Source organism: Odocoileus virginianus, chromosome 7 (genome assembly GCF_023699985.2).
Source record: "Odocoileus virginianus isolate 20LAN1187 ecotype Illinois chromosome 7, Ovbor_1.2, whole genome shotgun sequence".
NCBI lineage: Eukaryota > Metazoa > Chordata > Mammalia > Artiodactyla > Cervidae > Odocoileus > Odocoileus virginianus.
Window position 1 is genome coordinate 83,753,606 of NC_069680.1, and position 26,036 is coordinate 83,779,641.

Consider the following 26,036-nt stretch of genomic DNA (forward strand, 5'->3'; position numbering starts at 1 on the left):
TATACAGAATAAAAAACCAATGTTTTCTGCACCTAAGGTTGCCACCCTCTGATCCACTTAATGTCCTTAGGGTCTATTCCAAGAGATGATTTAAGTTTCCCAGATTCTGTTAATCCTCTTAACTGCTTTTTGTAGTTTTTCTCTTGAAGTCTTACTGTCACTTCCTGATGGTTAGAAAGAGCTGTGTGTGAGTGGCATATTTTTTCCACTTTTTCTGATTTGTTCATGAGGATTTTCTTGGACTTCAGAAATGACGTAATTAAACTTGGTGGATTTGAGTGTGAAATAAAACATAAAAAAGAAAAAAATCTGAGCACAGAGGACCTGTGGGTGAGTTGTAGGTCAGTGTAGACATGTGGTTTGAAAGTTTGGGGTTGCTGGGCTCCCTCTGGGTCTGTGCATGAGCCAGACAGCTGAATCCTAGACTGCCGAGCGAAGCCTGCAGAATGAGGGTGCCGGGCAGCCATCCCCAGCGTCCTCTGTCTTGTGCGCTGGGCACCCTGACTGGGCACAGCTAATGGGACCTGGGGCCGGGAGGGAGCAGAAGGAGACAGAATCAGAGCCTGCCCAGCCTTGCTGCTCAGCTCGCTCCTGTGTCCATGGACGGTGCCTGCTTCCTCCTATATTTAGCTCTTTCCTGTGGGCCCATGCAACTTCAGAATGCAGTCAGCTGCAGTAGCAGCTGCTACCCTGGCTGGTCTCTCTGTCCAGCCACCAAGGACTAAAGGCAGAGGCAGCAGCCTGGGTTTCTGGTGGCCAGGTGGCTAAGGCTTCCTCGATGTGGGAACGGAGCCAGGATTTTTCCAGGGACCACAAGCTTAAAAGCATGTATCTGCCAGACAAAGTGCAATGATTGAATTAATGATTTCCCCTCATTTTTGCATCAAACCAGATTTGTCCCAGCTTCAACCACTGGAATAACTCCCTACCCATCACACGTTGGAGGAACAGCATTGTTCAGGAACAGGCCCTGGGCAGACTGGCACAGATGGGGAGGGTGTTTTTGCAGGTAGTTTTTTTCTTTCCCCTTTCTCTTTTCCCTTCGCTCAGTTGTTCTCTTTGGAAGAGGGCTGTCAAGGAATCTTTTGACACTTTCCAGAATGCCTTTTATTTGCCTTCATTATTCTTCATTGTTCTCTGTGCAACTTCATTTTCAAAAGAATGACATGGCTCCCAGCCTCTGGGAAAGGTTTCAAGACCCAAGCTCTAATAGGGCAGTGGACTCTCTACTGGGTAGTTAACATGAAATGGCTGTGTTTTGTGCCGACGTGTATTCCTGGGACACAGAGTCACCGAACGGCTTTGAATGACTTGGTAAAAGGATTTGTGTAGGGGAGTGGCCTGCCACGGTGCCCCGTGGGCAGCATTGCTTGTCTGGGCAAATCCGTCTGCAGCCTTCAATGAAGCAGCTTTTGAAAGAGCGTGGGGATTGTCGCCAGCCTGCTGAGTGCTCCGTAATGGCCCTTCCTTCCACTGGCGATGACCATGCTGCTTTGTGCTAGGCTGTCCACATCGTGGAACAGTGGTGAGCTTGTGGTTTCCTCCTGGGAGCTGAGGCCCCCTGGATGGAGGGAGAGTCCCGCCGGGGACCTGGTGGGAATTCCCCTTAGCTTCCCTGGGGGCGTTGAGCCACGTGGAGCTGCTGGTCGGGGACTGGCTGTCCCCAGGTGGCTGGAGACACAGCCAAGCACACAGCCCAGACAGACTGCGGGTTTCTGTGTCCTGTGCTTTTTAGGAAGTTGTGTGCCTCAGAGTTGCTCATGAGTTCTAAAGCTGTCCAATGCCTTAATTCAGGTCACACATGAGAATGACTCCAGAAGGTGAAATGAGTCACTTCGGGGTGAACAGAGGTCAAATAGAAGGATCAGTCTGCACCTCTTTGATGACTCAGGAGTGAAGAGAAAAATGACAGAATTATGTCTCAGCCTTTGGGAGCATTGTCTTGGGAGAGCCACTTGACGACAATGGTTTGGGAACGTGTGTTTCTATGAATGTGGGGGAAAATACTAAGATTGACAACATGTATTCTTCTTTTGTTTGTTTTGTTGTTGTTGTTCAATCATTAAGTCGTGTCTGACTCTCTGCGACCCCACGGAGTGCAGCACACCAGGCTCCCTGTCCTTCACTATCCCGTAGCTTGCTCAGATTCCTGTCCATTGAGTCGGTGATGCCATCCAGCCATCTCACTCTCTGCCGCCTCCTCCTCCCTCTGCCTTCAGTCTTTCCCAGCATTAGGTGTTTTATAGTGAGTTGTCTCTTCTCATCAGGTGGCCAAAGTATTGGAGCTTCAGCTTCAGCATCAGTTCTTCCAATGAATATTCGGGGTTGATCTCCTTTAGGATTGACTAGTTTGAGCTCCTTGCAGTCCAAGGGTCTTCTCCAGTACCACAATTTGAAAGCATCAGTTCTTGGGTGCTCAGCCTTTTTTATAGTCCAATTCTCACATCTATACATGGAAAAACCGTGGCTTTGATTGTACGGTCCCTTGTCAGCAAAGTGATATCTTCACTTTTCAATATGCTTTTTTGGTTTATAATTTTTAAATGACATATAAATGTTCCATGATCATTGTGTGAAAATAGGAAGAGGTAGAGAAGCAAAAGAAAAAGAAAGAAAACTACTCCAGTCCATGAGAGAGGATCCCTAGGAACAGTTCCTCTTTATCCTGCTAGGCTTTTTCTTTTGCAGATAAACGTATGTAAATATAACCTTCACTGGGGGCTGTGGAGCTTGCCTTGGGTGCCAATGCTTCCTTCATGGACACTTTTGTCACTGTGTACAGAGCTGCATTAGCACGCTCAGAGTCACGGTCAGTGATCATTATCCCCCGTGGGTGCGTGGGGAGATGCCAGGTGTTTGCCAGCCATGCCCTGGGCAGAAGAGTTAATGACTGTATTTGCTTTATGTTAAACAAAAAAGACTTATGAACTTGACAGGAGCACAGAAATAGACATTTATGTCTTACATCTATAAAACTATTCATGTAAAATATATTGATGAATATTCATTTTAATAACATCTTTACTTGGAAAGCAAGTTATTATAAAAATGTTTACATTTATAAAGTTTGGAAAATTATAAAAATTTAAGTCATAGCCTTCCCCTTCTCCACTTAAATGTGGGCTGTGCTTACTCACGTGCAAAGGACAGAGTGTGGGAAGAGGGGACCGGTCTGGCAAACACTTGCCCAGCAGGTGATCCAAGTCAGCATGAACAGCAGTAAACCGTGTGGGTGGTTTATACCCTTGATGTGATAGGAGTGGCATTTATGTGATCTTCCTCTCCAAACACATAACCTCAGTCAGGTTAGGGAAAAACATTAAACAGATCCCAACCGAGGTACATTGTAGAAAAATCCTTGCCCAGTACTTCTCAAAACTGCCATGGTCATCAAAAAAGGGAAGTCTGGGAAACTGTTACTCTGGAGGAGCCTAAAGAGACAGGATGACAATGTCATGTGGTGTCCTAGGTAGGATCCTCAAACAGGAAAAGGACATGGGTAAACAGAAAATCTGAGCAAACTGTGGACTTCAGTTAATAATGATACATCATTGTTGGTTCATTAATTGAACAAATAAACCAAAGTATGTAAGATGGCAATAGCTTGAGAGCTGGGGGAGGGGTAGAAGAGAACTCTCCTATCTTTGCAACTTTTCTGTAAATCAAAAATTTTTTTAATTGTTACCTAATTTTAAAAAAAGTTTAAGTTATAAATTCTCATGATATATTTACAATCAGAATGTTTAAAATAAGAAAGAAAAAACATATAATGGTTCTTGAGTAGCAACCCTACAGGTTTTTGTTACTTTATCCAACTGCCATAGGATTCTGCAAACTGCTGACTCCACTGTTTCAAACAGAGTGAAGACTAACAAGGAGCCAGTTTTGTACAGCCCTTCCTGTATATACTTGCCATGAGTGTCCTTCTCAAACTTGAGAGGCAGGAGGATTTCCTGTTTCTGCTGTCTGTATTGAAATGCACAAGACGTCCCCTTTAAATCTACCCGCTGCCCTGTGATCTTCAGGTTTAGGTGAGGGACTGTTTGGGATGTCCTTGGTTCTGTAGCCCCCACATCTTCACTGAGTCCTCTGAAGGAGGCTTTTGTGCCCTACCCATTTCTTCTTATGATTTTTGGTGACAAGTACAATGAAAGAAATATGCATCTTGTAGAAGTCCTTCGTGAGGAACTGAGTGGATTTCACAGGGCAGACTCTGTAGTGAATATGAAAGAGTCTTAGTTTCCCGCATTTTCTCCCCTCTTCCTGGTTCTTAGGGGTCTTAGAGTTTATAGTTCCATCATGTGCTCCTGAATATGACAGAGAACTTCTTCAGTTTCCCCTTCCTATCTTAGATTTACGAGAGTTTTTAGGTGTAGGCAGATTGGAATTCTTTTCAAAAAGGGTGGAACTTTCCAGAAAATAGTGTTTAGCTGTTTCCAAGTGGACCAGGTATCCAACAAAAGCTGTATCCATACAACAACGTAGGGTATTTCCTGGCTTTTCCAGGGTCCATTTCTGCCCATTTGTGGAGTCCAAGCTCATACAGCTTACCACACAACAGGCTAACAAATTGAGACAAGTTGTTAGGGCAAGGAATAGTGACTTTGTGCAGAAAACCAGCAGGCTGAGAAGACGGATTAGTGTCCTAAAGATCCATCTAAAGTAGAGTAGGAATGCAGGGTGTTTTAATACTAAAAGGTGAGGGAGGGGTGTTTGGCTCTTGTCAACTTCTTGCTGGGAATCCTTTGTCCTTGCACCTGTCCAGGTTTCTCAGGTTGTGACATCCTGTAACCCTCCAACAAGATAAATGTTATTCTCTCTATTCTCTGAATGAATGGGGAAGTGTTAGATCCTTAAATGTCAGAGCCTTGAGCATGCTGTCCTGTATATGTCCGGCTATAGGCCACATTCTTAACTTGTAGCAAAAGCAATAGGATACAAAGGTTAAAGTAAAAGAAACAGTACAATATGAAATCAGATTCTCTCACCTGTTACACCTTAAGATACCAGCTCTTCAGCTTTGAAGGCCCTTCCTATGTCTGGCCCAGCCCTGGCCAGTGGATCTGTCATACCTCCAGCTGATCTTTCTAGGGTCCCTTTTCTATAAAAATCTCTAAGTTCACTTAATTTTAAAACTACTCTTACCCTGATCTGTGTAAATTTACCCTTTTCTCTAATGGTAATCTTTGTCATTGATGTTTTCACTGAAGAGTCATACTTGTTTTATACATCTGCTGAATGAGCACATAGTGAGAAAGGATTCCGCTAGAATATGTGTGACTGCTAACTCGCCCCTCTCGATATCAGCTGATGATTTTATGGCAGTGGGATTGCCTTTTTGCCAATGGGCAGAGGCGTCTGTCCACTCTTGTAGTTTGGGGCCTATGACTGGTGGGCAAAGTGCTGTATCTTTTTTTAAAAGACTTTTTATTTTGTGTTGGGGTTTAGCCTATTAGCAGTGTTGTGATAGTGTCAGGTGAGCAGCAAAGGGATTTAGCCATGGATACACATGTATCCATTCTCCCCCAAACTCCCCTCCCATCTAGGCTGCAAGATGGCCTATCTTGATGGAAAGAGCATAGACTGAAATCAGGCTCTTGGGTTTATATCCCAACTCAGTTTGGGGCAAATTCTTGAACTTCATTATACCTACAAAATGAGATCATTAAAAAAAAAAAAAATCTCCTATAAAGAAAGGACATAGAACAGTGCCTGTTACATTCTGTGCATTGTTGTCTTCCCAAGAGTTCTTAAATAGATGTATGAGACTTTCCTCTAAAAAGGAACTATTATCCCCACCGCTGGTACAGCAGTTAAAGGGCAGTATTTTATTTTAATTGCTAAAAGATGAGAAAAAAGTAGAGAGAACCAGATGGGAGAGTGGGCCCCAGGGAAAGGTATCTGGTGAAGTCTGCCACTCCATTCCAAACACATTCACTTAAGTTTCGCTAATGTGGCAGTTGTGGGCATGAGGATAATTTTACATATGAAATGAACCCCATGCCTGAGTGATGCATGGCTGCATTTGCTTTGAATTTCATGCCTGGTGGCTTCTTTTTTTCCCCCTCCTCTTGTTTTATACAGTCACTGAGGAGAATTAATAGGGACTTGAACACTATTATATTCATATGGGTGAACTGAACACCAGCCAACAATACTACTATTCTAAGATGCAAATTCCTCCTTGAGGACAGAATCAGCTCAGTTCTTAGCTTCAGCGCCTGGCCAGTGCTCCCACAAACAGAGTTCCCATTGACGTCCAGAGGGGCTCTTAGCAGGAAGGAATCACCAGCTACAGTCGAGATTTAGCCTGTGTGTTATGGTCATATGGGTTTCATGTGGCAGATGGGGAGGGGTTGGGCAGGGCATGGCTGGAGAAACATACATACTGTGCTGGGGAGGTCATAGTTCCTACTCACTGCAGCATCTTAGAACTGTGTGCTAGTTCATCCTGTCCATCCTTTGGCCTCAGGAGTGTTCTCAGTCAGCTACTGAGGAGTAACACTCTCATATTTCTCTTGGATGAGGTATTAATACATTAATATTTCTGTATAGCTTGACCAAGGTGGCAGTTAACTGGGAAAACTGCATTTTGCTACTGGTTTAACAAGGAAGAATAAATCTGCCCCGTGTTAGATTTGTTTCTTTTACTTTAACCTTTGTATCCTATTGCTTTTGCTACAAATTAAGAATGTTACCTAAAGCCTGAAATATACAGGAGAGCCCATTCTCCAGGTGCTAATCTTTAAGGGTATAATACTTTCTTATACCTATGGAGAAAAAATGTTGCAGAAGAGAGAATAGCATTTGTCTTACTGGAAGTCTACAGGAACATCATGGTCTGACCTATGTGGACAGCTGTAAGAACAAGGGATTCTGAACCCGGAGAAGTTCAGAACTTTAACCACTAACCATACCTCTCCCTCACCTCGCATTAAAAGTGCTTTTCTAAACCCCTTTGGGGGAGTTTAGGACTTTGTGAGCACAAGCCTCCTGTCTCCTTATGGCACTGCAGTGAACTCTGTTCCAAACTCAGAGTTTTGGTTTGTTTGGCCTCACTGTGCATAGGTCACATGAGCTTATTTGTGGTAACACTGGTACAGTAAAGTTGGAACTTAGGATCTTGGGAACATTAGGTCTCAGAACACCTAGAAGCTTATTAAAACCCACCTACCCTGTATTTGTTTAGATCCAAAATTTATTTGATTCTTTGCCCCACTGAAAAAATGAAAGGAAAGCTGGACAACTACTCCCCTCAGCAATGGCTGGCTCTCTCAGCTTTTATGCAGAAACCCTTTCTTGCTCTTATAGTATTTTCTTTCTCCTTCCCATTCTCATAGCAGATGATACTAAAATTTATACCATATCAAAGGAATCCATTGGTGGCTACCTTACTTCCCAAGTTATCATTTTTATTCAAGGCTTTCTTAAAATTGTGTCTCCTAAGATACCATCCTTACATTCAGGAGAGGTTTGCTGTCTCATCTTTAAGTTGTGTTCATTTTACTGTGTATGAGTTGATTTTTGCAATGTAAGTCTTTACAGTAATGTCATCGCCCTTGAGTTGCCTTATTTTTTTTAACTTTTTATTTTGTATTGAAATATAGCCAGTTAACAACATTGTGATAGTTTCAGGTGGGCAAAAAGGGACTCAGCCACACATGTACATGCATTCTTTCTCCCCCAAACTCCCCTCCCATCCAGGCTGCCTCAGAACACTGGGCAGAGTTCCCTGTGCTACGCAGCAGGCGCTTGTTGTTATCCAGTTACTATAGCAGCGCGTACACGTCCATCCCAAAGTCCCCAACTAGCCCTGCTCCCCATCCTCCCGCTGGCAACCAGAAGTTTGTCCACACTTGAGTTGCTTGATGTGAAGGAGCTCTAAAGCCAGACTGCCTAGGTTTGCATCCTGACTCAGTCACACGGGCTTCTGACTTTGAGCATGTCATTGACCTCTCAGCTTCAGTATCACTTTCTGTGAAATGGGAATACCAGCTCATAGGTATGGAGCTGAATGAGTTAATTCATGTAAGGTATCCTTAATACTGTTATTTTCACTGTAATACACTGGATTTTTTAAGCTTCACTGATGCTTTGGTTAAATTTTGGTTGAAAGAGCCTCATATAACCAAAAAGCATCATTTTCCTCATCAAGTTTGATAATTTAATCCATGAAACATTAGCAGGGAGTTTGAGGTTCCTTGAGGTTCTCTAATGACTCTTAATGTTATTATCTGCAAAAGCAGGTCTTATTGTTTTCTTCATTCATTCATTTATGAATTTGTTATTCCTTATTCATGTCTGTATAACTCCTGGAACAGAGGAGGTGATTAAACAGCTGTTTGGAGGGGAAGATGACAGAAGATACATCATAGGTAGGAGTTTAGACAGCAGTCACCTGCAGCCACGGGTTTAACCCAGGTAGGCAGTGAGCTGACAGTGAAACCATCAGCTGACTACTGGAAGAACACAGAACCATTAGAGGAAAGCTTTGCTGTGTGTACTGACCAGTGCGGAGGGAAGGGGCCGACCCAGTCACTGGTGGTTCTGGTCGACTTGCTGATGGCATCGTGACCAGAAGCACAGGGCTTCTCTTCCATGCTGGGCTCGGCAGCCTGGAGCATGGGGATCCTCACCTCTTCAGTCCATGAGATGAACCCAGTACATCTACCATCCAAGATTTCACAGTGCCTGGAAATAGCCTTTGGACTAAGGTTCCACATGGCCCTTAAGAAAAAAAAAAAACTTCCAAATTAGAATTTTTTCTTTTCTTTACTGAACAAAGTGCACCAGAGAGACGTGCTGAATCTCATTTCCTACACTGAACTCTTGTTAATCGATTTTTTAAAAAAATCTGTCCTTGTATTTGTATGATACGTGGATTTTCATTCAGCTTTCCCACAGTCTTTTCACAGCTTCTGTTCTGCCAAGGAAGGATTTTATTTGATTCTCTCCTGAAGCAGTTTTATGGAAATCAGGTGCTTGGGATGAAGATGGGCCCCTTGGGTGAGGGGCTCATTGTCCTGTCCCACAGAGGGCGAGGCTCTCGTGATGCACATGAACAGGCTGCGCTGTCCTGAAAGGGCCTGGGTGTCATTTGAGAGGGTTACCTCGGCCCCCTCCTGGAGACCACAGGAGCACCTTTCCTGCGCTTATCTTCATGATATGTGGGATGCCCTCTATAAAAGCTAGACAGTGCTCCAGGGTGCAGCAGAAGATAATATGATTTCCTTAGAAGCGCATTCAGGTAGCCTACTGTATTCCTTGGTGAAACTGAAAGCTAGGAGAGAACCCTTAGAAGATGCTGCAGGGAATCGGGACTGGTGAGTCCAAAGGTGTGGTGGTTGTACGCAGCCGAGAAATCGCCTGAGCTTGCATTCAGAAGTGTGTGTCTGCACTGCTGTGCTCAGAACGGATAGCCAGCACATGTGAGCATAGCGCAGGGAACCCTCCTCAGCGTCACATGCCAGCCTGGCTGGGGTAGGGGCTTGGGGGAGGATGGCTTTGTGTGTATGTATGGCTGAGACCCTCTGCTGCTCACCTGGAACAGCCACAGCATTGTTCATTGGCTATACCCCGACACAAAATAAAAGGTTTGAAGTTTGGGAAGAAAAAGATAGTGCGTGTCTGTGAGAGATGGAGAAAAGAGTCAAAAGCGAGTGAGAGGCATAGCTTGGGAGGATAGACACAAAGGAAGAAAGTGTTTTTCTCACTAATTGGCCATCTTTGGTGGAAACGGTAATATACACATTTAAAAAAAATTTAATTCCTGATAGAAATTACTCAGTAAAATATTATATATGTCACTGCCTTCTTTAAAAGACTATCCTGAATGTAATGGAACCTCTGATTACAGATTAACTTTTGAGATTAAAAGTATGAATCTGCTTCAGTTTGACTCTTAAGCTGTGTTGGGCTCAAAAATCAAAATGCCCATAATGCTGCCCATTTTGTGTTTGCTCTCTTTTTGTTTTCCACTGAGTTTTTTTGTCAGTGGGATTCCAGCCTTCAGCTATAATACTTTTCTCAGGTTATTGATGATACATGTATTATATATATATTTTGGAGTCGGGGGGGGGGTGCTGAGGTTAAGAACTACCCAAGGTTATTAAGTAGGTATTAAGTAGGAAAGCTCAGATTCAGAAACTGATTATCAGGCTCATTAGACTTATAGATGCTCATGCTAAGTCACTTCAGTCATGTCCAACTCTGTGTGATCCCATGGACTGTAGCATGCCAGGCTCCTATGTCCATGGAATTCTCCAGGCAAGAATACTGGAGAGAATTATAGATATTTAAGAGTAAGTGAATTTAGGGGTGCTAATTAAACTTGGCCATTTGAACATATATGTTCTCTCTCTTCCTTCCAAACACCACTAAAAAACTGATGGTGAAGGAGTACACAAAGGGCATAAAGCCACAGAGGGACAAACTAGGCAGGTGCCACATAAGGCAAGGTATGCCAGCATTAATCGATGAGCAGGACGGTTCTGCAGCCTGGAGGATCCCAGCGTTGGAGGGCAGTGTGTGGCGGGGATAGGCCAGCAGAAGATCATCTACTGCACAGAGCAGGTTGGTGGAGTGAGCTGTGGTGGAGCAGCCTGCAAAGAGCTTTGGGCTGCTTCTAAGATGCTGCTTGAGTAAATGCCAGTGGACAGCCGCCCCACCCAGGCTCTGGACTTGGGTCACCGCTGCGTCCCATAGCCCAGGCTTCTCCCCAGTCATGGCCTCCCCACATCCACCTAAAAATATTAGAACTAATATGTGAAGTCAGCAAAACTTCAGAATACAAGATTAATATACAGAGATCAGTTGCTTTTCCATAGATTAATAATGAACTACTGAGAGAGTACAAAAAAAAAAAAATCCTGTCTAAAATTTCATCTGAAAGAATAAAATATTTAGGAGTAAACTTAACTCTGAAAACTATAAAACACTGATGAATGAAATTGAAGATGATACAATGAAATGGAAAGATACCTTGTGCTCTTGGATTGGAAGGATTTTGTTAAAATGGTCCTACTATCCAAAGCAGTCTACACATCCAATGTAGTCTTTATCAGGATACCCATGATGTTTTTTTGTAGAACTAGAACAGATAATTTTAAAATTCCTATGAATCCACAAAAACCCCTAGATTACCAAAACAATCTTGAGGAAAAAGAACAAAGCTGGAGGTATCACCTCCCCAGACATCAGATTATGCTACAAGGTACTAGTAATCAAAACAGCATGGCACTGGCACAAAAACAGATATATGGATCAATGGAACAGAATAGAGAGCTGAGGAATAAGCCCACACATTTATGGTCAAATTATTTATGATAAAAGAGGCAATATACAGTGGAGAAAAGACAGTCTTATCAATAATTGGTGCTTGGAAGACTGGACAGCTGCATGCAAAAGAGTGAGATGAGAATGTTTTCTCACACCATCTGCAGAAATAATTCAAAATGGATTAAAGACCTAAATCTTGCAGACCATAAAGCTCATTGAAAAGAATGTAGGCTGAACACTCTTTGACATAAGTCATAGCAGATTTTTTTGAATCTGTCTCCTGAAGCAAAAGAAATGATAGCAAATATAATCAAGTGGACCTAATTAAACTTAAAAGCTTTGGCAAAAGAATCCATTGACAAAACAAAAAGACATTCTACTGTATGTGAGAAAGTATCTGTAAATGATGACAAACAAGGGGTTAATAATGAAAACACATAAACAGCTCAACCAACTCAATATCACAAACGAAACAGCCCAGTCAGAAAATGGGCAGAAGACCTGAACAGACATTCTTTCAAAGAAGAAATACAGATGGGTGATCAACACATGAAAAAATGCTAACATCAGTAATTATTAGAGAAATCAAAGTAACAACAATAGATCACCAAACACTAGTCAGAATTGCCATCACCTAAAAGTCCACAAATGGTATATGTTGGTGAGGATGTAGATTAAAAGGGAGCCCTCCTACACTGTTGGTGGGAATGTAAATTGATATAGCCAGTATGAAGAATAATATAGAGTTTCCTCAAAAAACTAAAAATAGAGTTGCCATGTGATCCTGCAGTCCCAGTCCTGGGCATATACCTGGAGAAAACTATAATTTAAAAAGATACATGCACCCCAGTGGTCCTAGTAACACTGTTCACAATAGCCAAGATCTGGAAACAACAGAAGTGTTCATCAGCAGATGGATGGATAAAGAATTGGTGCATTCTTTATTATTCAGCCATAAAAAATAATGAAACCCTGCCATTTGTAGCAAGGTGGCTGTACTTAAAGAATATTACATTTTAGTGAAATAAGTCAGAGAAAGACAAGTAATTATCAGTTGATATGTAGAATCTAAAAAATGAAACAACTGAGTATATATAGCAGAACAGAAACAGACTCACAGATATAGAAAACAAACTAGTGGTGACCAGTGAGAGGAGGAAAAGGTAGAGGGTCAGGGTAGGGGATGAAGAGATGCAGACTGTTTTATATGAAATAGATAAGCAACGAGGATATATTGTACTGCACGGGGAATTATAGCCATTATGTTATAACTTTTAATAGAATAAAATCTATAAAAATACTGAATCACTATGCTGTATGCCTGAAATGAACATAATATTGTAAATTAGCTATACTTTTTAAAAAATGAAGTTGAAAGCATGTGGAATCTTCCTGGACCAGGGATTGAACCTATGTCCCCTGCATTGGCAGGTGAATTCTTAACCACTGGGCCACCAGGGAAGCCCTTGAATTTCTTTTGATTCATGTCACAGGTTTTATCAAATGCCTACCAAGAAACTGATTTGAGCATTTTTGCAAGTAACTTCTTGAAATATGTTCTTAATGCATCAGGCTGTTGATAAATAACTCATTGTTGGTAAATAATTCATTTTTTGCAATGTATTTTTAATTTCACTGGAGTTGTGTATGTTTGTAACAGTTAACCAGACTACTATCAGTACATAATTTATAAGGATGAGGTAGCCATGAAAAACAAAGACTCACTTCCTATTGTATAAGCCCAGGACTGAGGCAATAATTCACCTTTTTAGTCCCTAAAATAGGGGACCTGCTGCTTCTAGTCCTGACTGGTTCAAAGGGAAATTATGTCAGTATTTATCTCACTTGATTGCAAGTAAAAAGTAAATGATCTGCCTTTGAAGATGTAGCCAGTGTTCATTAGTGGCTTTGGATAATGTTTTCCTTGAGTGATACAAGTACTGTTTTTCTTTGTTGAACTTAACCAGTTTTCTACTTTATGAATAACATTCCTTATTCCTTCAGAAATTACTGTGGCAGAAGATGTTAGCATAACCCAAAGCCTTTGGAATACCTATGGCTTTTTTCAAGCTTACAAACATGTGATAGAGCGTATTTCTTTTTAACTGAAAACTATACATCAGAAAGATTGGCCCAAACCACTAAGGTGACATTGAAAAGGGATAAAAGTGAAAAAGCGGGAGGTTGTTAAAGTGATTTTGCATACAGGGTGAAAAAACCAGTTTTATAAGTGTGCACCTTGGAGAATGGACTGGGCAGCAGTTCATTAAGGAATAAATGCATAACACCTGGGGCTTTGCATGGAACACTTGCTTAGCATGGATTGTTGGTATGAAGGTTTGCTAAAATCGAGAAGCAGCATGAATAAACATTTGGGTAATTGCACCCTCTGTGTTGTATGGTTGGACCACATCTGAGCGTTGTCTGGGTACTTGCAGAAGACAACACTTAAAAAGTGTGGTTGGAGTGAAGCTTTTATACTTCTTTCAGCAGAGCTCACTTATGCGTCCAGAAGGGCTTCTCCCAGAGCACTGAGCTTGCCATCACTGGCAGCGTTCAGACTAGAATATTTGCTTCATGATGGGGGAGTTTTTCTGGGTTGTGACCCCACGGCCAAGACCATGTCTGGCACACAAGTGTTCTGTAAGAGACTAATGGTCATCTCTTAGGAAGAATGTGCTTGGAGGTCCCTATGCTAGGTGTCTCATAGTCACCTACCAGGTGAGCTCTCAGCCCAATGCTCTGTGGCATTCTAGAGCACTGCCTGGTGGGAGGGGTGGGAGATGGGAAGGGGGTTCAGGAGGGGGCAGACATATGTGTGTACCTGTGGCTGATTCATGTTGATGTATGGCAGAAACCATCACAATATTGTGAAGCAAGTGTCTCTTCCAATAAAAAAGAAAAGTGCATCTAAGTTGGAGACAAAAAAAATTGATCACATTTGTGGGAAATCCTGCCACAGAGACACTGGTGCATCTTCTGGACTAGATACACAAGTTGCCAAATCCCCATCCTCTACCTGCTTCCTTTCTTCTCACGCCACCACTTTCTCCATCACAGAGCATCAGAACTACTTTGGAATCGATGAGAACCTCGGCCCTGTGGCAGTCAGCATCCGGAGGGAGAAGGTGGAAGACCCCAAGGAGAAGGAAGGGTCCCAGTTCAACTACCGGGTGGTCTTCAGGACAAGTGAGGTACTGGGCACGCGTGGTGTCTGTCCTGGGCTGGGCCTCTGAGTCACTGCTTGGGTTGTTTCCCATAATGTGTTGCTTTTATTGTCAGTGTTGATCACACCAGTTAAGATGACTGAAAGGGCTTAGACTATTTGGTTCCGAGTGAAGTATTTGAAAACTTGTGATGGATGTGAAGGGGCAGTGATTTTACTGTCACCTTAAAGGACAGAAAGGATAAAATCATCAGAATGCAAGGTTCTTGGGTGTAAGGCAGAGGACAAATCTGAACTATATGATTCATATCAAAATTGAAAAACAACTTTAGAATCAAATGCAGAAAACCAGGAAGCCACCCATGAGGTGAGTGTGGGCTCAGCGTGTCCGTGGGCCCAGCATCGCTGTGGACCCACACTTCTGCCCCCCAGCAGCCAGCTTCCTCCCCCACTGGTCTTGCTTTGAGTGAAATGTGCAACAGTCACGTAGATGCTGATGCACGTAAATGGGAATGTTGATTTACATAAAGAGCCAGATCTGATTTGTGCTTTAGTTTTTATCCTCTTGACCATGTAATTAGATGGAAATGTGTTGGTCACACAGCCCTGAGTGTATATTTTGGTGACTCCTGGATCTGAGTTCAGACACCCCCTCCAAGGCTTTACCCAAGCCTAGCACTCAGTGTCCACTTGCCCGTGCATCGGTATTCTCATGACCCAGGTTCTGTGCCGTAAGTAGGAGAAAAAAGCCCTCTCTGAAGATGGCGTGTTTTAAGCTATGGACTTGTGCCATCCAGTTCAGTAGCTGCTAACCACAGGTGGCTATTTAAAGGTCAGGGAGCTGAGTAAGAAACACGGTCCCGCCGTCACGCCTGTCACGGTCACCGCCCTACAGCCAGTTGGGGCAGGGCAGTTGCACAGGCCGGCCAGTGCAGCGGGAGGACGAGCTCATCGCTGCAAATAGTCACGTTGGACAGCGTGCCCTGGACGCTGTGCGGATGCTAGGCGCCGCTGTTACCTCCCCCGCCACGGCTGCTTGGTAGCGAGCGTGGAGGGTAGGCGGTGGGGCGAGATGAGAGCCAGGCCTCTAGGCTGGCAGCCCTGCTGCATTTCCTTTCTCAGCACATTAGACCTGGGATTAGATTTGTTGTGTCCGAATAGTGACTCCATGCAGTCACAGCTGTGTGAGGACATACCGCAGATAGGGAGGAAGAACCTGGTCTGGACTTCTTGGACCTGAGTCAGCTGCCCCGGGGGTCTCAGACTGGCCCCACCCAGCCTCGGGAACTGTCAGCAGTGGGAAGTTAAATAGAAAAACATGAGGAGTAGAAGAGAGAAAAAGATAAGAAAACAAATAAAAAGGAAAAATACAAAAAGAAGCAAAAAACAAACAGAACAAGAAGGGCAGAAGAAAAGAAGATGACGGACCGTGGGAGAAGGGAGAGGGGAGGACGGAGGAGGTGGCCGTGACTGGCCCGGCCCTGTGGCTCCTGGCCCGTCGGTGCTGCTGGCTCTGACTGTGGCGGCTGTGTCTTTGTATCTCCCTGGGGGGGCATTGCCTCCTCCTCCTCGCGCCTCGGGCACACCTGGTTATGTCAGCCCCACCCAGCTCCTTCCCGACTTCTGTGTACCTCTGTGTAAAGACTGACTGATGAAGGCTTAATCTGCTTCTTCAGACTGAGAAGTGTCATCTCCTGTACTCAGAAAAGAGCCTTCTCCTTCTTCCTCCTTTTTTTTGAGGCAGTTGAAATATGGTGCTTTAAAGAGTCAAGGTTAACTGAGCTGTGCTATTTTGCCCCACAGCTGACGACGCTGCGAGGAGCAATTTTGGAAGATGCCATACCCTCCACCGCCAGGCATGGGACTGCACGCGGCCTCCCGCTCAAAGAAGTTCTGGAATACGTCATTCCTGAGCTCAGCATCCAGTGCCTGAGGCAGGCCTCCAGCTCACCCAAGGTCTCGGAGCAACTGCTCAAGCTCGATGAGCAAGGGGTGTGTATCCTGTGGGAGACTGAAGCCTGTGACGCTTGGTGTCCATGGTCCTGAATGTTTCGGAGTTCTCCCATCCCTCTTCCTTTTAAGATTATTTATTTTTAATGCCGTAAAGCATTTTCTCTCCAGTTTTTCCCGAATGTGCCTCTATTACTAGTTAAGATGCCTTGATTTATTAAGAAATGCACCTCCTGCTGAGTTGTGACTTGCATTGTTTTTTTTTGAAGATTTTACTTATTTATTTTTGGCTGTGTTGGGTCTCCGTTGCTACACGGGTTTTCTCTGGCTGTGGCCAGCAGGGACTTCTCTCTGGCCGTGGTGTTAGGACTGCTCACTCCCGGAGCAGGGGCTTCAGTAGGCACCGTCTGTGGGCTCGGCAGCTGTGGCTTGCAAGCTCCGGAGCACAGGCTCAGTAGTTGTGGCTCAAAGGCTTAGTTGCTCTGCAGCATGTGGAATGGTAGTTCCCAGACTAGGGACTGAACCCCTGTCCTCTGCACTGGGTAGGTGGATTCTTAATCACTAGACCACCAGGGAAGTCTGTGTCTTGCATTATTTTCATCAAGGTCTGGTATGTCCCAGCCAGCAGGAGCAGATGTGATTCATGACTATTAGAGATCACTGGTGTCTTTCCCCAGGGTTTTTGTAGTTGTTGTTTTTAAATTTACTTCTTTCATTTGTTTACTTGGCTGTGCCTGGTCTTAGTTGCAGAATATGGGTCTGTGATGTGTGACACGTGGGATCTGGCTCCCTGACCAGGGGTCAAACCCAGGCCCTCTGTGTTGAGAGCATGGAGTCTTAGCCACTGGGCCACGAGGGAAGTCTATCCCCAGGGTTTAAAGAGCTCACATTGGACCTTTCCCTGACCTGAGATTTGTTGTTTACTGTGTGCAAAACATCAGGTTTACGGATGGCAGTGAACAGCATGCGTCAGGAGAATCGAGAAGCTAAGACCTGGTCCTTCCCCTTGGGGAGATCACTGTGACAGCACAAAGGCCCTTGCAAGGCAGAATGTGGCCGTGGTGGGTTTGAAGAGGCAGAAATGCAGTGTGTTCTGGGAAAAGAGGAAGTAACCTCTGAAGGAGGTGGTGTTGTGACTGGGCCTTTAGATTTGAGTAGAATTCCAACAGGGAGATATGAGTACTTAGCTCTTTTAGAAACTCTGACTCTCTTCTTTACAAGGAAAGGGCACACGCAGGGAAGCTGAGAGTTAAAACAACGACAATAAGCATAGGAGAGGAATGCTGGGCTAAGGCTTTTCCACTTGATATGGAGGCAGTAGGAGGCATTGAAGGTTTTCGAATGGGACATGACATGCTGGTAGTTGTGTTTTAGGAAGATTATGCTGGTAGAAGGGAATTGGACAGTCAGGTGCAGGTAGAGCTTCATGGTGGCCTGGGGTCCGGGAGAGAATTAATGATGGACAGGATGTAGATGGTGGCCCGGAAGATGGAAAGAGGTCTTTTAACTTCAGATGCAAGATAATTTGTAGGCAAAACTGAGAGGTAGGTGCCCAAGTGTATGCAATTTGTTTTAAATGAGTGGATTTGTGTTTAAGTTCCTTACGGCTTAAACAGTTAAGAATCTGCCTGGAATGCCAGAGACCCGGGTCAGGAAGATCCCCTGGAGAAGGACATGCAGCCCACTCCAGTATCCTTGCCTGGAGAATCCCATGGACGGAGGCGCCTGGCGGGCTGCAGTTCATGGGTCGCAAAGAGCTGGACACAGCTAAGTGACTGGCACTTTTCACTTTTCTTTCACAGGCTTTAAACAAAAGAAAAAGACAATTGTGATGTTGTTCCAGAATTTTCCAAGGAAAATTCTTTGGCACATTTTGGAGGGAAGATGTGGTATTTCCTGGTTGACCCAGTAACACTCATTGTGTTGTATTGGTGGAGTGTTTGATACTTGGATGGCTGGAATTCTAAAGGAGATGAAGTTGTAATTGTTCTAGCAAATTAATACTGCATTCTCAGCCAGAGGAAACAGACACCATGATATTCAGAATGGATAATCCTGAGATCTGCCTTTCTCAGCATTGAGGCCTGACAAAGTCAAACCAACAGCTAAACCTGAGTAGTTGACTTCTAAAATTGCACAGAAGCATTCAGCATGGTTCTCGCTAGTAAAGTGTGTGGAGTGCATGTAATGGCCGTGAGGCAGCTGAGGAAATCCTGTTGTCATGGAGGGGCAGAGCAGGGTGTCACTGCTGGTCTGGGGACTCGGGGTGCAGGTGGGCTTGGTGTGAAGCATTTGTCACTGAACCAGACTTGAGTCCGCTTGCCTGCACAGAGTCAAGCCAGGTTGTGGTGAAGGTGAGTGCAGTGTTTAAGGAAACCAATGCATCATATATTTCCAATCATATGTATTCTGGTGCTTTTTCTTTTGAGATTATATTTATTTGACTCTGCTATACTTTATTAATAGTGTACAATATGATGTCTTGACTTCCCACAACTCTTAATGATATCTAAAGGCATCTTAGTGGTGTCTTATCTCATATTCTAGTTTCTAAAGGGTCTTTAAAAGTTTCACTCATCGGTTGGGGTGTTGGAGTGTTTCTTCCAGTTAGTGCTGTTTTTATCCACTTTCCTAATAAAAAACTGCTCAGGGAGGGAATGGGCCAATTTTATGTTACTATCCTTAAGAGGTTTAAATCTCAAAAAATTACTTAAAAAGGATAGATTGTTGTTTTCTGCTTTCTTGTAGTTTGGAATCTATTCATGATTTGACCCTGAGTTTATTTTATCTGCTCTGTACAAGAGACGCTGTAATAGTAGGTCCCAGATCATTCATTCCATTCTTTACATTTGGTAAGATGTGTTGAGCAGGAAGACTCCATGCCATGGAGAATAATAAAGAAAGTAATACTGAGCAGTACTTTGAAAGTTTTGTTAATTAATCTACATAAATTCACCTCTCAACTTCTAAGAGCCCCCTTTTTTAAGGCTATCCTAGTTTTTGTAACAAGTGAGTTCATAAGATTATATAGACTGACTTTTTAAAAAAAAATTGGAGTATAGTTACAATGTTGTATTAGTTTCAGATGTACAATAGTGATTCAGTTGTACATACGTATTATATATGAATATATATATTCTTTTTACTATAGATTATCATGGGATATTGAGTAGAGCTCCCTGGCTATACAGTAGGTCCTTGTTGTTTATCTTTTTTATATAGTGTGTATGTGCTAAGTCACTTCAGTCGTGTCCGACTCTTTGTGACGCTGTGGACTGTAGCCCACCAGACTCCTCTGCCCATGGGATTCTCCAGGCAAGAACACTGGAGTGGGTTGCCGTGCCCTCCTCCAGGGCATCTTCCTGACCCAGGGACTGAACCCGTGTGTCTTATGTCTCCTGCATTGGCAGGTGGATTCTTTACCACTTGTGCCTCCTGAGAAGACCACATATAGTCGTGTGTTATGTTAACCCAAAAGTCTTAATTTGTACCTCCCCGCTAGGTTGAATTTTTAAAAAAAATAATTCAGGTTGTTTATGACAGCTTACTGACTTAGAATATTATGGCATCTTTGGATTAGTTTGTTCTTAAGTCAACTGCCCCTCCAGATATATGTTCACTCATGCACCAGGTTTCCTTGACAGGAAGTCAGAGAGGTCTGAACACACGAGACTACACACTTAGAACAGGTGGTTGAGTTTAGAGAGTGCAGTGGCAGGACTTTCCTGCACACTTGAATTTACTTTCAAGGCCATTCTGAGACTTTATCTTTTGCTACCTTTCTTTAAATTTAAATCATCTGGTCAATAATTATGGAGTTTCTGACCTTGGGTACAGAGCATGCGGTTTTGATCCATTCTCAGGAGGCTAGGGATCGCCTAGCCTGTCTATGCAGGGTCTGTGTGTTCAGCTCTGATCACGGAAGCAGTATAGAGTTTTGACAAGTGGGTGTTTTTAGTTTTTGACTGTGGTGATGCCTGAGGTTCCCCCCAGGGCTGTGAGCCTGGTGCGATTCGCATCAGAGCAGTTAAGCAGGGTCAGTGGGAGTGGAGGTGTGGTTAGAGGTGACCAAGGTGTAGGTGGAGGGGCCTTAGAGATGAACCTTGTTCCAAGAGAATTGGGGGTTTTAGTTCATGGAGAGCTGGGATCTGTCCTCCCCTTGGAATCAGGCCAGCTTTCTGATAAACCGTGGGTGGGAGGGGTCAGCCTCGGTATGTTGCATTGCTATTGATTTCATGAGGCTTCTAAGAGACCAAGAGCTGCCTCTTCCTCCACACAACGTGCCATTCTGTTCTTTTATTGGAATTGCGCTACACTGGCCACAGTGGTTAATTCTCAGTCGCTGGAGATGGTTCTGTCTCCCGAGTACCATCTCATGTCCTCTCCCACTGGTACACAGGTCACAGGGGCCAGGCTGGTGGGTGGGGGGGCAGGCCTGAGTGGCGTGTGTGTGTGTGTGTGTGTGTGTGTGTGTGTGTAAGAGGGCATCTCCAGTGGAGCAGACTTCTGGGGGCTTTGAAGTCTCTCCTAGCCACATCCATGGGCCCAGGGCTTCTTGGGTGAAAGGCAGGTCCTCTTCCCAGTTGGGATGTAGATGTGCTGGTTTGTCTGGAGGCTGCAAGAAAGGATATGTGAGCGAATAGACCTGCACTCAGCACAGAAGCCCCGAGGGGGTTTCAGTTATCTGGGTATTTTGGCCACTGCCTGGGCTTCCCTCGTGGCTCAGCTGGTAAAAAATCTGCCTGTAATGTGGGAGTCTTGGGTTCAGTCCGTGGGTTGGGAAGATCCCCTGAAGAAGGGAATGGCTACCCACTCCAGTATTCTGGCCTGGAGAATTCCATGAACTGTATAGTCCATGGGGTCATAAAGAGTCAGACAGAACTCAGTAACTTTCACTATTCACTGTTTTTGAGTCACAAAAGCATCATGTCCATAAGGGTAGGGACTGGAGAGAAACTGTGTGTGTCCAGAGAGGGCCCTGCTTCAGCCACCGGGGCCATCCCAGCCCCAGCCCTGGGGCCAGAGACGACTTTGCCCCAGGCCTGCTCCCCAGGAGTGGCTGCTGAGATTGGTGCGGTGCCCTGGGACAAGGTGCAGATGCGGGAGAGCATTTGTTTCGGTACTTGAGTTGATCAGAAAGGTTTATTCCTCAGTCCCTGAGTGCATGGAAATGTTTTTTTTTTTTGTCTTGATGTTACTAAAGACCTAGTAAGTAAATGTTAGTCGCTCAGTCATGTCTGACTCTCTGCCAGGCTCCTCTGTCCATGGGATTCTCCAGGCAAGAACACTGGATTGGGGAACCATTCCCTCTCCAGGGGATCTCCCCGACCCAGGGATTGAACCCGCATCTCCTGCAATGCAGGCAGATTTTTCACTGTCTGAGCCACCACGGAATCAGCACGATTCATAATACGAATAGCTTAAACCCAGCATCTCACAGTGTGATTTGGGTGATTTGGGCTCAGACAGGAACATCAGGCCTGTGTGCCGTCTCCCCACGCCCCCACCCCCCCGCCCCAAGCCCCAGGAGCCATGCCTGTAGATGGTGAACAGGGAACTATGTCTCTTTGCTCCTCCCCTCCCCCGTAGCTCTTAGTCAGGGTACAGCGTGAGTACTGGTTCTCTGCTGCCTGCTCCCCTCTGAGCTTCCCCAGCATCTCCATCGAGATGCATGACAGGCGGATCCCTCCCTTTCTTGGATTGGAAGTGGCATAGGTCACTCGGATGAGACTGCTGTCATCACTTTGCTACTCAAGAGAAATTAGTACCGTTTTGCCTTATTTCACTGATACAGTCAGCTCTGAGTTTTGATTAAAGGCTCTGTTTTACAGTTTGGTAATAAAAGTGAACAATGTTATGGATGGATGCCTTTAGGGAATTGGGCAAGGCTGATAATCCGTCAGCCCTCGAGGCTCAGATGGCTGCTAGTAGGATGAAGTGCCCTGCTTTTGTGATTGACCGGTAGTTCCTCTTTAAGGAAAATAAAAAAGCTGTAAAGCTGTAAAGGTCTCCCCTGCCTTAGGAGGAAGTAGTGTGGTACCTTCCATCATGGCATGGATGGACAGAGAGACAGAATTATAGCAGGAACCCTTCAGTTGCTATTAAAGTTCTTTATGGTCTATTGTATATTTAGCAAATGTTTTCAAGATAGTCAAAAATATAGAAATGACTGTAATGGCTCAGCCAGAGTTACTTTTATGGAAATAAGACATTATTCTATCAATATACATGGATCACAATTTTCAGTGGGAGTCTTTCCTCCCCAGACCTTAATTTGATTTGTTTTTTTCATTACAGTCTTTCATATTTCCATGAATGTTCAAATAACGACAACAAAAAAGCATTAAGAACCAGACAGGGAAAACGTCTGAAAATATACAGCTTTTTTCCGTTCTAACTTCGAAGATAATGCTATTTACTATATAGAGGGTATAAGATATTTCCACAGCTCTATTTTTAAATAAATGTTTGAACCTAGCTGTCTGTTTTGGAAACCTGCAAATTCCCATGTAGGCAAAGCCATTCACTGTATTTCTTAGGTTGTCTGACGTTTCTCCAGCTGTTATTTTCAGGTCTCTGGGTTTGTTATGATTTTTGTAGGGTTTTGCAGAATGATAGTTGATTACTTTTTTTAGCTTCCGGAAATTGTCCTGGCATGCTTTCCTATGAACAGAATTCTCAGCTCCTATAATTTTAATTTTACTGGAAGTTAGCTTGTGTGATGCTTTTTAATTTTTAAAATTTATTTTGTGTTTTATATCGGAGCATGGGCTTCCCCGGTGGCTCAGATGGTAAAGAATCTGCCTGCAATGCGGGAGATCCGGGTTCATTCTGTGGGTTGGGACGATTCCCTGGAGAAGGGAATGGTACCCACTCCAGTATTCTTGCCTGAAAAATCCCATGGACGGAGGAGCCTGGCGGGCTGCAGTTCATGGGGTCACAAAGAGTTGGACATGACTGAGCGACTGACAACATAGTTGATTTACAATATTGTGTTAGTTTCGTGTGTGCTAGTCTGATACTTTCTGCCCAGTGATTTTCCTCTCTCCCCCATTTCAGCTGAGCTTTCAGCACAAGATCGGGATCCTATACTGCAAGGCCGGCCAGAGCACCGAAGAGGAGATGTACAACAATGAGACGGCAGGGCCAGCTTTTGAAGAGTTCCTGGATCTGCTGGGCCAGAGAGTGCGGCTGAAGGGGTTTAGTAAATACCGAGCCCAGCTGGACAACAAAAGTAAGCTTCAGACTTGGGCGTCTGCACAGATCTAATTCCCCAAGGGCAGGCACACTGCAGACATCTGAGAGGTCCTGACCCCAGCAGCGGCTGAGCCAGCTTACTGGGGATGGAGTTGCGAGTTCCTCAGAGGAGCAGAGGGCTTCCTTGGTAGCTCAGGTTGTAAAGTATCTGCCTGCAGTGCAGGAGACCCGGGTTCGATCCCTGGGTCAGAAAGATACCCTGGAGAAGGGAATGGCTACCCACTCCAGTATTCTTACCTGGAGAGTTCCATGGACAGAGGAGTGGGGTGGGCTACAGTCCATGGGGTTGCAAAGAGTCAGACACAACTAAGCGACTAAGCACACCCTTGCACTCAGATGAGCAAGAAAAGCACATTTCTCAAGGGCATTGTGTCCCACATAATCTCAAAAGGTCAGTTCTTCTTCCTTTGTAACAGGAGCAGAGATTCCAGTTCTTCTTCCTTTGTAACAAGAGCAGAGATTCCCCAGGATTCTGTGAAGAATCTTTTAGTATGTTCTTTTTTCTTTTCACCTCACCTCTCTGTTCCACTCTGTCCCACTGCAGCTTGACCAACCTTGCATTCATTTCTGAGTACTCTGAATATTTCCACATCCATGCTTGCAGCCTTATCTTGTTTATAGCCTTTTTCATGGTATTACCTGGGGAGCTGAAGCTCTGATTAAAAAGCTAACACATCCTATTTTCCAAGGACCTTAGTCAGGTTCTCTCAAGTGGGGCACCTGTGCGTTCCCTCCTATGTGTGAATTTGTCTTGTCTCTTCATTTTAGTAATCCTGTTCTTATGGCCCTCATAAATTCTAAATATTCAACCTTTGTATCTGTGTTGTTACTTAGTTGCTCTCAACACACCTGAAAATACCAGGTAGGGTAATTTTGTGTATTTGGGAAAATTCTACTTACTGTCAAGCAATGATTTGCTTGCCCTTTTACTGAAGAGTGAGTAAAAGATGCATCTGCAAGGACATCCATTCCTCTAGGAGGGGTCAGTGGGAACCTCTCCCAGGGGAGCATCAGCCAGGCTTGAAACCAAGGCCATGTGGCCCCAGGTCTGCTCACCTTGCGACCGTCAATGATACTTGCCTACAACAGAGTGGTGCCGCTCTTCCCGTGTCTAGCTTATCATCAGTTCTGGGGTTTCAGTCTTTCCTTTTTTTTTTTATTAAAAAAAAGTTTTCCTGGAAGATAACTGCCTTACAGTGTTGTGTTCGTTTCTTCCATCCAACAGCGTGATCAGCCGTAAGTATACGTATGTTGAGCCTCCCTGCCTCTTGAGTCCCGCTCCCATCCCACCTTTCTAGGTCGTCACAGAGTACAGGTTGAGCTTCCTGTGCTGTAAACAGCTTCCCTCTAGCTATCTGTTTACATGTGTGCTATGCTGCCTCAGTTGTTTCTGACTTGCTTTTGAGTCCATGGACTGTAGCCCGCCAGGCTCCTCTGCCCATGGGATTCTCCAGGCAAGAATACTGGAGTGGGTTGCCATTTCCTCCTCCAGGTGATCTTCCCAACCCAGGGATTGCACCTGAGTTTCCTGCTTGGCAGGCTGATTCTTTACCACACATCACTGTATGTATGTGACAATGCAACTTTACCGATTCCTCCTCCCCTCTCCTCTCAACTGTGTCAACAAGTCCATTCTCTACATCTGTGTCTCCGTCCCTTCCCTGCAAATAGATTCATCAGTACTGTTTTTCTAGATTCCATGTATACGTGTTAACATGCAATATTTGCTCTTCTGTTTCTGAAAGTGACACTTAGAGAATAGATCACAAGATCTGGAGAAAAGCTGGCTCACATACAGGCCCTGTGTCTTCCGCAGATATCGAGGTTGGAGCTTGACTGTTAAGTTGAATGTGCATTGCTCATGCCTCAGAAATGCAAAGGTTAGAAAATAATACATGATACCTGTTGTGAGTGTCCACCTGTTTTGAGAAAGATCATTGAGGCCTTTTCTGAATTTTCTTTCTTTTTTCTCTGCCAAACTCCCCTTACCTACAGACTACCGTACAACCGCTGGCAGTGCTAGCGTGCTGCCCTTAGGGACGCCCTCCTGAAGAATGAGCACCAACATGGGCTCATTGCTGCTCTGCATGTCTGCTGTCCTTCTGCTGTGGAAGGGATGAGGGGACATTTTAAAAGCTCCTGATGTATGCATTCTATAACGCTACAATGTAGATAGTGCAAATACTTTTTTTTCTATGTACAGAATTGACATCAGCTTTGAGTTTTTATTGAATGCATTATAGATGTCATGCTAATCATGTTAGCTCAAGGAAATAAGAACAAAATTTTGACATATTGATTCATATTTTTATGACCAAGGCGTTCTGTGAGAGACAAAGAAATCATGACACATCTTCAGTTTAGAGGAACTTTCTAAGAATGGTGT

General features: G+C 44.3%; 1 protein-coding gene across 10 annotated transcripts in view; it reads left to right on the forward strand.

Annotated features, from left to right (window-relative positions):
• The window catches only part of SIPA1L2 (signal induced proliferation associated 1 like 2), a 236,048-nt gene that overhangs the window by 127,842 nt on the left and 82,170 nt on the right, over positions 1 to 26,036 (forward strand). For all 10 annotated transcript variants that reach the window (XM_070471084.1, XM_070471082.1, XM_070471089.1 and 7 more), the window contains 3 exons: positions 14,338 to 14,471; positions 16,247 to 16,435; positions 23,453 to 23,627. In XM_070471084.1, the coding sequence (XP_070327185.1) occupies positions 14,338 to 14,471; positions 16,247 to 16,435; positions 23,453 to 23,627 (498 nt within the window). The remainder of the gene's footprint in view (positions 1 to 14,337; positions 14,472 to 16,246; positions 16,436 to 23,452; positions 23,628 to 26,036) is intronic.